Below are 9,884 nucleotides of genomic sequence, written 5' to 3' on the forward strand. Positions count from 1 at the left end.
CCTACAGTTGCCTTGTCCAGCACAGAGGCTGAGTACAGGGGTGCAGCAATGGCTGCATGTGAGGTAGCTTGGTTGCATAAGCTACTTTATGATATGCATCAACCTACAGATGGGCCAGTGGTCATTTATTGTGACAACATGAGTAGTATACACTTGGCAAATAACCCAGTCTATCATGCTAGAACAAAGCACATTGAGGTGCATTATCACTATGTGCGAGAGAGGGTTTTACTAGGTCTTATTGATCTAGTTTATGTCAGCACAGAGGATCGGGTAGCTGACATATTCACAAAGGCATTGGGCGCAGAGAAGCTGCGCAAGTTCAAAGACCTGCTTGGTGTGCAGGAATTGGGATTGAACTCGAGGGGGAGTGTTGAGATATCGAGCTCCACTCGTGATATGCCAGGGTGACCGTTGTGCATTTATGTCACCGACGTGTTAGTTGCAGATGCGGTTGGGTACACCGCCCATGAATAATAGCTACATGACAGCTATCCTTATCTACTCTAGTTCGTGGCCCAGTTAGTATGCCACCTTAGTTAGTTGAGTTTGGTTTGAGACCCATATATAGGGGTCTTCTATTTCTATGTACGTGAGTTCTTTTGGCTTACACAACTAAGAAGAGGAAAATTGTTTTCAGCCTCCACCTTTGTGTGTATTCCCCCATTGTGCAAGCAAGAAAGCTACAAGTGAGACTCCTTCCTTCTCTCCCACAATCTTAACAGAACACTCTCGATGCAATATGATCAAGCATTTTATCTACACGACACTTTGGAGCCACTATCTAATAAGATTTTTAGTACCAATGTCAAATTGGACATAAAGAACTATGGCACCATATGAGCACTTGGTAACTACAAGCTTGCTAAGAGTAGATACAAGGTTGGTTTCCACCGTCCTAAATGTGAGTAATCTAAAGTACATTTATAAATGTCTGAGTGGGGTCTAAAAAGCAACACCCTCGTTTTGGATTGACATGCTACTGTGGAAAGTCCTATTTCAGAAATGTCCCACGAAGATAAAGAACATACAAGTTCTATAAATGCAATAGTTTATTTTCTCTCTTAGGAAACAGAGATGTTCCCCACCTCTTTGGAATGCCCTCAAGTGAGAAACATTTGGAGGAAGTTTGAGAAGCTCATAAGGCAAGTTTCCATTGCACTACCAAGTGCAAGCGCAAGTTTCCATTGCACTACCAAGTGCAAGCAAGCACTTCTTGGACTCTTGGGATATCTGAAGGAAGACTCTGGCAGGCTATGGGCTATTGTGAGAGGAGTGGTTGTCCAAGACTGGTGCGGATTAAAAATCACAGAATTCATGGTGGCAGTTCAATAGAGATGTTTATTGACAATGCTTATGATTCGTGCTTGTAAGGAAATTTAAGAAGACTATGGGGCTTTGACAGGCCCTAAACCTGATTTCAAAATAGCTAGTCCAGGTCTGAAAAAGTTCTAATCCTTGAAGGATCAAACTCTGAAAAAGTTTTGATCCTTGAGCGATGCACAGTTAACACTTCATTCTTTTAATATAGTTGAAACAAATCAAGATTTACCACCTCTTATTCAAAGAAACTACATTGAGAGGCGAACATAATGATCATATATCTTCAATAAGCAGACATTATATGTATTCAATAGCCGCGTGTTTACACTGTAATAAAGAGGTCTACAAGACTTCATGCACCAGGGACGACTGATACATCACCAACCAATTATTCAAGTTATACAATAGAGCAACTATTCAAGTTATACAATAGAGCAACTAATGCAGACAGAACAAGCAAACTAGACATGCAGGTAATGGCTACATAGACATAGCCACATAGACATCCATCAGCAAGACCAATTTTTATTACCCTTCATGTAGGTAAAACAAGACTTTTGATATACGCACAAGGACCAGAAAGGAGTATGTCCTCCCCAACAGTGACTGCTGCAGCACCAGATTACTGTCCCCCCCTAAGACGTAACACCAGATGGAGTGTACTCTCCTTCTGGATGTTGTAATCAGCCAGAGTACGGCCATCCTCAAGCTGCTTTCCTGCAAAGATTAGCCTCTGCTGGTCAGGCGGGATCCCTTCCTTGTCCTGGATCTTCGTCTTGACATTGTCAATGGTATCAGAGCTCTCCACCTCCAACGTAATTGTCTTCCCAGTCAAAGTCTTCACAAAGATTTGCATACCTCCCCTGAGTCGCAGCACAAGGTGAAGGGTAGACTCCTTCTGAATGTTATAATCTGCAAGGGTGCGTCCATCCTCGAGCTGCTTGCCAGCAAAGATCAGCCTCTGCTGGTCAGGAGGAATGCCTTCCTTGTCCTGGATCTTAGCCTTAACATTGTCAATCGTGTCAGAGCTCTCAACCTCGAGGGTAATAGTCTTCCCGGTTAGGGTCTTAACAAAGATCTGCATCCCACCACGCAAGCGCAGCACAAGATGGAGAGTGCTCTCCTTCTGAATATTGTAATCAGCCAGGGTGCGACCATCCTCGAGCTGCTTGCCAGCAAAGATCAACCTCTGCTGGTCAGGAGGGATGCCCTCCTTATCCTGGATCTTAGATTTGACGTTGTCAATGGTGTCAGAACTCTCAACTTCAAGGGTAATCGTCTTACCAGTGAGGGTCTTGACAAAGATCTGCATGCCACCACGAAGCCGCAGGACGAGATGGAGAGTGCTTTCCTTCTGGATGTTGTAGTCGGCAAGGGTGCGTCCGTCCTCGAGCTGCTTGCCGGCGAAGATGAGGCGCTGCTGGTCAGGGGGAATGCCTTCCTTGTCCTGGATTTTGGCCTTCACGTTGTCGATGGTGTCAGAGCTCTCGACCTCGAGGGTGATGGTCTTGCCGGTGAGGGTCTTCACGAATATCTGCATATTAATTGATGAATTGAGAAGAGGAGAGGAGACGGCGACGGAGATAAATGGACAGACAAATGTCGATCTACAGAAAACCGAAAGAAGATGGAAACCCGAACAAACAAGACGATCCAGGAAAGAGAAAGTAGAAGGCCGTTGAAGGTCCTGTTTGAGAGAGATATATATAAATAGAGAGCGAGGGTGCACCGTGGGTTGTGCCTTCTGCGTTTCAGGGCTTTTCACACCACGTCGCCTGCCGTGCCAACGCCGCTTTCCCTTGTTGCTTCATTAGCCTAGAGGCTAGGCCTATTTGGACGTCGACTTGTAGCGGTTCTAGTACCCACCAGTCCTTTGCTTGGACTTCTTCAAAACTACTCCAATTTTACTTTTGTTAGGTGTAGCGTTTGTCCGGCCACACGCAGTCTTGTGAGACCTTGAACAGGTCAACCAAGGTACTTGTCAACTCATGTGGCACATCATTTAGACTTTCCACTCTTGACTCTCCAAGTCAATCACTGCATGGATGCTTGCTCATTCCTCAAGTGGAGATCCATGATAATTCACCATCGCAAACATCAATCGAACACCATTGTGGATTGCACTGTCAATTACATGCAAGTTTTATTGTGGAGTGATCGTTCTTCTAGGTAAAGTAACATAGGTAGAGGTGCATGCCTAGGGAATCCATTATGTATATGCCCTCTATATCACGTGCATTCAAGGCCAATTTATAAATATCCTTATCTGTGAATTTTTTTTTAGTAAAACATAACCATTTTCTCTTCAATCTATAAATAACCCCTTTATATGGGACCCTTTGGTATGTAAAAAATGTGTAAAAATAGTACTTTTAAAATATTTATGTCAAACCCACGTGATACATACATATATTTATTGAGTGATCTCCCTAGGGGTGCATGTGGCACCTCCCCGGCTTTCAAGTCCTACCAATCAACATCACCTCATGTGGCACGACTTCAAAGGGGCCAAACATGCACAAAAAACGAAAAGCATCCCATTTGGGCACCCAATTATATGATGATGATAATTTCAAATTATATACTAGTGGCAACAAACAAAAGCAATGTGGAAAGACCATTGGATGTATATGGCAAGTTTGTTCTTGTCCATGGCTTATTGGTAAGCAAGGAAAATACAAAACTTATTTATGGAGGCTAAGATGATATGCCAGAATGTGTAAGGCAACTTGGTTTTAAAATGCTTGAGGTGGGTCTAGTGTTTAGTAACTCGATTGCACTTTGGGTTTAGGGATATCACCACATTAGAGGCTACAATGGATCATAGAGAAGTTGGAAGATAATATTAAAAGACCAAAGCTAATAATCCTTGACAAGATCCTCTCACTGAGAGTCTTTGGAAAAAGGTGAAGAAGGTGTTACAAGAATTTCTCTAGGAGGGCTATGAACGCAAAGCAAAATAGCCTTTTGTGGTGCATGGCGTCATTATGACAACTGGAAGAGATGGGAGCCTTGGTCTCAAAACCTTGAAGGTTAAATGGATGAGGCTAATATTCAAGTTAGACCAGCCAATTAGAATTCCCCAACCTTGGGCAATCATTATGGGAAGTTATCTTGGTGTCCCCTCCAAAAGGATCCTCGAAGAACCTCTCTTGGGAGAATAACCAAGCTGCATGGTGCCCCATAAAGATTCCCCTTGCCTTGGTTAGAGGCATCCATAAGTAGTGGAGTAATGTTTTCAACTCACTAGATTGGAAGTTGGAGCCTAACTATAAAGTGGACACAACCCTCCTCCAATCGATCTGGTTGTTCCTAGGTGCCTTCAAAAAATATTTTGGCCTTGATAATCAATAGTTGAGGTCATCCAAGGCCATTTATTATTAGATATGCTCAACGTCCCACCCTTGTAAGGTGCATGTCACAATGATTCATGAATGCTCAAAGTTGTAAGGCCCCCATTATGAGGAGAAGCCATGTGTGAGCTTGGGACATTGGTTGGGTCCTAACTTGTATGTTAGATAAGGTCTATGTGACTAGATGGCAAAAATGCGACCTCTATGGTCTAGCCTTTGGGTTAAATAGGGTAGTTAAGTTGGTAGCAACTTGAGCCACATTGCATCGAGTTACCTGACAATAAAGAGAATATTCTTTAACTAACTAGAAAGGTTCATAATATGGTCAAACAAGCTAACTAGACCGCCTTCTTAGACTATAAAAGGAATATGCATCCAAAGCCATTATCAATCTATCTTTCACTAAGTTAGAGTTCTTCTAGCTAGCCTTAAGCTCTTCACCTATTATCTATCTAAATTGCTATCTAAGCTACACAAGGGGAGTGCATGGGTGGACAAAGTCATGTTTGTATTAGCTTATTTGAAATTAAAGAAGTTTCTTTAATTCTCTTATTTGTTGTGTAGTATCTATTCTTACTCAAATTATATATGTACGCCATGCAATTTTAACATTTATCATAAAGAGCTGGCTTGGAAGTTGACATATGGGATTAACAAAGGGATCGGATTTAAGAAGCTAAGGATATAGCCATCAAAGCTTGGTTAAGGGATAAAGAGAAAGATAAGCATGTAGAGGTGCTCAACCCAAAGAAGGATGGCTAACCCCCCTCACATAAAATTAGTATTAACACAATGTGAAAATGCATGGTTAATCATAAGGCTAAGTTGGCATTCAAGATTTAGAAAATTCAAGACTTTGAAAAATCATTGAAGTTGTTATTTCTCAAACTAAAGGAGAGATGGAAAGATGCCTTTCTCCCCACTACAACTCACAAATGAAGGTTCATATTGATGAAGGTCAAGTATGCAACCTTTAGCCAACAATAGTAGTTGAACATACTAACAAAAAATTATATCGAGATGCCTTTCTACTAAAGATTGAATAACTAAGATCAGAAGGGCCTCTAATCATTATCTAATGTGTCGATCAAAAAGAAATCCATGATGCATCTATTTTATCGATGTAGAGGTACTAGGACCTTATGGACCAATGTCAAAGGTTGTTTTCAATTGAATGGCTTAAATGCTACCATAAAGATGAGATTTGTAGTTTTTGGAGACACAACCAAATAAGATGAGGAGTCCCATAAATTGTGGAGTATCATGATGGTGCTCATATGCAAAGAGCTATGGTCCAATAGAGCGATGTTCTCTGTCCTACAATAGATGTCTTATCATAGGGTTAATATCTTAGTTCTTTTTTTCCCACCAAGGTGTAGATATATTCTTTTCAATAATAGAATGATCTTATTCATGTCATTTTTTAAATGAGAAGATTGTCCCCCAATTTATTGATAATTTTGCACAAAAGATGCATTTTTAAAAGCCACTCAAAGCAATGATGTGAATTCTTATGCATTTACATATAATGAGTCAAACAATTGAGCCATGTAAGTTTCTTTATATTTGTAATTTTGTAAGAGCTTAAAATAATACACCCTTGAGGGTCATTCTTTTTGCCACATCTTACTACTATATTATTTTAGCTATAGGTTTGCAAAGCCCCGAACCTCCAAAGGGCATTCTGAACCTGCCCCCTTTTCTAAACCTCCCTCTCCTTCCCCTCCCCTCTTTCTCACATGTAATATCTCATTCTCTCTTCCCTCTCTCTTTTTTCATTAAAGCTTCCCCTCCCCCCCCCCCCCCCCCCTCGCTCCCTTTGTTAAATTAAAACCCCCTCCCCTCTCTCTCACTCATAATCTCTCTCTTTCTTTTCCCTCTCCCCCCTCCCCCTCTCTCTCTCATGTATAGGGCCTAGGTTCTCTCTCTCTCTCTCTCTCTCTCTCTCTCTCTCTCTCTCTCTCCTTATTTTAATTAAACAAAAAGTTTACATTTAAAAGTTTAATCTAAGATACACACACACACACACACACACACACACACACAAAGAGCAAAATAGAAAGAAGAGAAGAGGGAGTGAGGGAGGGAGAGAGGGGGAACAGAGAGAAAGAGAATTATAGAGAGAGTAAATATAACATTTAAGAGAGAGAGGAAAAGAAAAAAGAAAAAGAGAGGAGAGAGAGATAGAGAGAAGAAAATGAGAGAGAGAGAGAATAAGAAGAAGAAGAGAAAGAATTTGAACATAGTGAGAGAATTATAGAGAGAGGAAAGATAAAATTTAAAAGAAAGAAATAGAATTATAGAGAGATGAAATATTACATTTAAGAGAGAGAGAGAGAGAGAGGAAAAGAAAAAAGAAAAAGAGAGAAGAGAGGAGAGAGAGAGATAGAGAGAAGAAAATGAGAGAGAAAATAAAAAGAAGAAGAGAAATAATTTGAACACAGAGAGAGAATTATAGAGAGAGGAAAGATAAAATTTAAAAGAAAGAGAGAAAAAAAGAGAAAAATTCTTTTTAATTAAAATAAAGAGAGAGAGAGAAAGAAAGAAAGAAAGAAAGTTATATTAACGTCTTCTAAAGACCAAAACTGGCCTATGAGACAAACTGTGATACAACTGATGAGGTCCAGCTATCCAAAATAAAAGTGCTGAATGAAAAGCTAAAAACTGAAAACTGAAAATACGGTGCTGTGAGTGCGATAAGTGTCGTGTATGTGTATGTGCGTATGTAGCTCTGGTACTCCAGATAATGGCTACAAAAGGGGAACAAATGTCGGCTGTGATAGGGGAACAACTGTCGGCTGTGATAAAGTGGTGCAATGTGTATATGTAACAGATGCAGGGAGATATACTATCCTGGGATGTAGTAGCAGTCGTCGAAGTCGCTAATAGCAGGTGATCCCTCCTGGATGCAGGATGTGGTACATCGGCGGTGGAGAAAGAGCAAACTGGAGATCTGAGATCCAATGTGTCGAGTGTCGTCGGATCTCAATCTGCTATCGATGTAGATCAAGAATCCTCCGGATCTCCTGTCGGTGTGGCTATGGGGTCCGAAACCCACGGATCCTCGTGCGGCGTCGGGTACGCTGGTCCTCAGCCTTCTGTAGTGTGAGCCCGGAGGTCTGGCTGGAGGCTGGTACAGTAGCTCTCACTCTGTCTGTCTGAAAGAACTGTGTAATAGTCGTCTAGGTGGGCCCCTCTCTGACTGAGAGAGAGAGAGAGAGAGACGAAGAAGAAGAGAGAGAATATAAACATAAAGATAATTATATATAGAAAAAAGATAAAATTTACATATTTTAAGAGATATTGGAGGGGGGAGGAGAAGAAGAAGAAGAAGAAGAGAGAGAGAGAGAGAGAAGAAATGCGCAAAGAGAAGAAAAGGAGAGAGAGAGAGAGAGAGAAAAGAAAAAAATTAAAAAGATATTGAAGAGAGAGAGAGAGAAAAAGAAGAAAAAAAGGAAAAAAGAGGAGAGGGAGAGAGAAGGAAAAGAGAGGAGAAAGGGGAGAGAAAAGAGAGAGAGAGAGAGAGAGAGAGAGAGAGAACCAGGAGAGAAGAAAAAATAAACTAAAATAGAAGGTAGAGAAAGAGAGAGAGAGAGAGAGAAAGAGAGAGAGAGAGAGAGAGAGAGAGAATTAGACAGGGAATTTGGAGGGGAGAGAGAGAGAGAGGAAAAAGAGGAAAGAGAAAGATGAGAAATGGATTGTTGAGTGAAGTTGCCATGCGATAACACATCTACTTCACTCGCTGCTTTGAGGCAACGAAGCAGCCTAGCATTCCATGGGCATGAAGCGCACGCAGAATGCTTGTTATCACTATTTTCCAAACCCTTCATTTGAAACTAGGCCTACTTGATAAAAATATGAAAATGCTCCTGATTATTTTATTTGAGTGCCACGTGATACATATAGTTTGACTATTCAAAAATATATGTAACTTGCTTGGAAGAAAAATGCATAAGAGGGGAAAATATTAGATGCACTTTTTGGCCCCTTTACCCTAGTGCCAATGATTTCCTTTCTAATGCAAAGAGAAAGTGTATATAATGCAAGATATGTATTAATAATTAGTAAAAAGAAAGTATGTACATCATCCCATAGGGAATTACGCTCGCTTTTTCAAAACCTTGTGAGCTACCTTAAATGTAATATAAAATATAGAGAGGTTGTCAAAAATGGCAATAGGAGCAACAATAGAATTACTAGCACAATCAACCAAAACCTGTTGGTTCTTCTACTTTCTACCAAAAACCAACTCATTTCTAGCTAGGAAACTCTTTTTTATCACCAAGGATATGAGGAAATCCCATATCTTCTCGAACGTGTGACTCAAGTTCCCTCCTAATAAGGCTTGCTTCCAAATGATCTCATGATGCAAGTCAACATGCTTCACAGAACCTTTTATCTTCTTCCACAATAGTTGGGCTTTTGAGCAGCCCACAAATTATGAAATAAGGTCTCATGTGTCTACAACAAAACACATAGATTGGAGAAGTTACATTTTTAGCAATATATCCTTGGTTGGGAGCTTTAAGCATACCACTCTCTAGAGCAAAACATTTATTTGGAAGGATTTGGTAGCTCTCCATGCATGCTTAAGCCTTTTTTTCACACCATCTATTAACCTCTTTCCAGGAAGTTAAGAAAGGAAAAAGCACAAGTGTTAGAAGCCACTTCATAAGAGTTGGAAGCTGCTTCAAGGATGCATTAATTTTTGAGTCATATCAAGTTTATTTTTTAGGTCAAGGTTACCTTTTTGGACGCACGTAAATGTTTAAAGGACATCATCATTGAAATTATATTTCTTAAGCTCATTCCCATGCAAATTACAACATATGTTTGAGTTTGGTTTGTTGGCTTGTAATAATGGACATGAGATTGTAGGCATAGAGCTTTGGTTCACTTAGATTGAAAAAAGTATGATTAATAGGTGCATGCATAAATCAATGGAAAAGGCCAAAAAGAAGTGTACAGTTCCCAACCCAACCCCATGCATAAAAAGCAAAAAGTAAATGGAGAAGCTCACTCTTGTCTATGCAAATTTGAGAGAGTGTGTCTACTCTTGCTTTTAACTTATCCTATTGCACTCGTGGGTGTGGAGAGAGAGAGAGAGAGAGAGAGAGAGAGAGAGAGAGAGAGAGAGAGAGAGAGAGAGAGAGAGAGAGAGAGAGAGAGAGAGAGAGAGAGAGAGTGTGTGTGTGTGTGTGTGTGTGT

General features: G+C 40.6%; 1 protein-coding gene across 1 annotated transcript; it reads right to left on the minus strand.

Moving 5' to 3' along the window:
- Positions 1-1,605: 1,605 nt before the first annotated feature.
- Positions 1,606-3,023, minus strand: LOC148025896 (polyubiquitin-like). Its single transcript, XM_087693156.1, has one exon. The coding sequence runs from the start codon at positions 2,861-2,863 to the stop codon at positions 1,946-1,948; it is 918 nt and encodes a 305-aa protein (XP_087549282.1). The 5' UTR covers positions 2,864-3,023; the 3' UTR covers positions 1,606-1,945.
- Between the last annotated feature and the right edge of the window lie 6,861 nt (positions 3,024-9,884).

Source organism: Lygodium microphyllum, chromosome 14 (genome assembly GCF_053477565.2).
Source record: "Lygodium microphyllum isolate KBCC chromosome 14, Lygodium_microphyllum_v1.1.10, whole genome shotgun sequence".
NCBI lineage: Eukaryota > Viridiplantae > Streptophyta > Polypodiopsida > Schizaeales > Lygodiaceae > Lygodium > Lygodium microphyllum.

What these genes read in the sequence shown, in the direction of transcription:
- LOC148025896 (XM_087693156.1), bottom strand. Translation starts at nt 2,863, where the DNA reads ATGCAGATATTCGTGAAGACCCTCACCGGCAAGACCATCACCCTCGAG.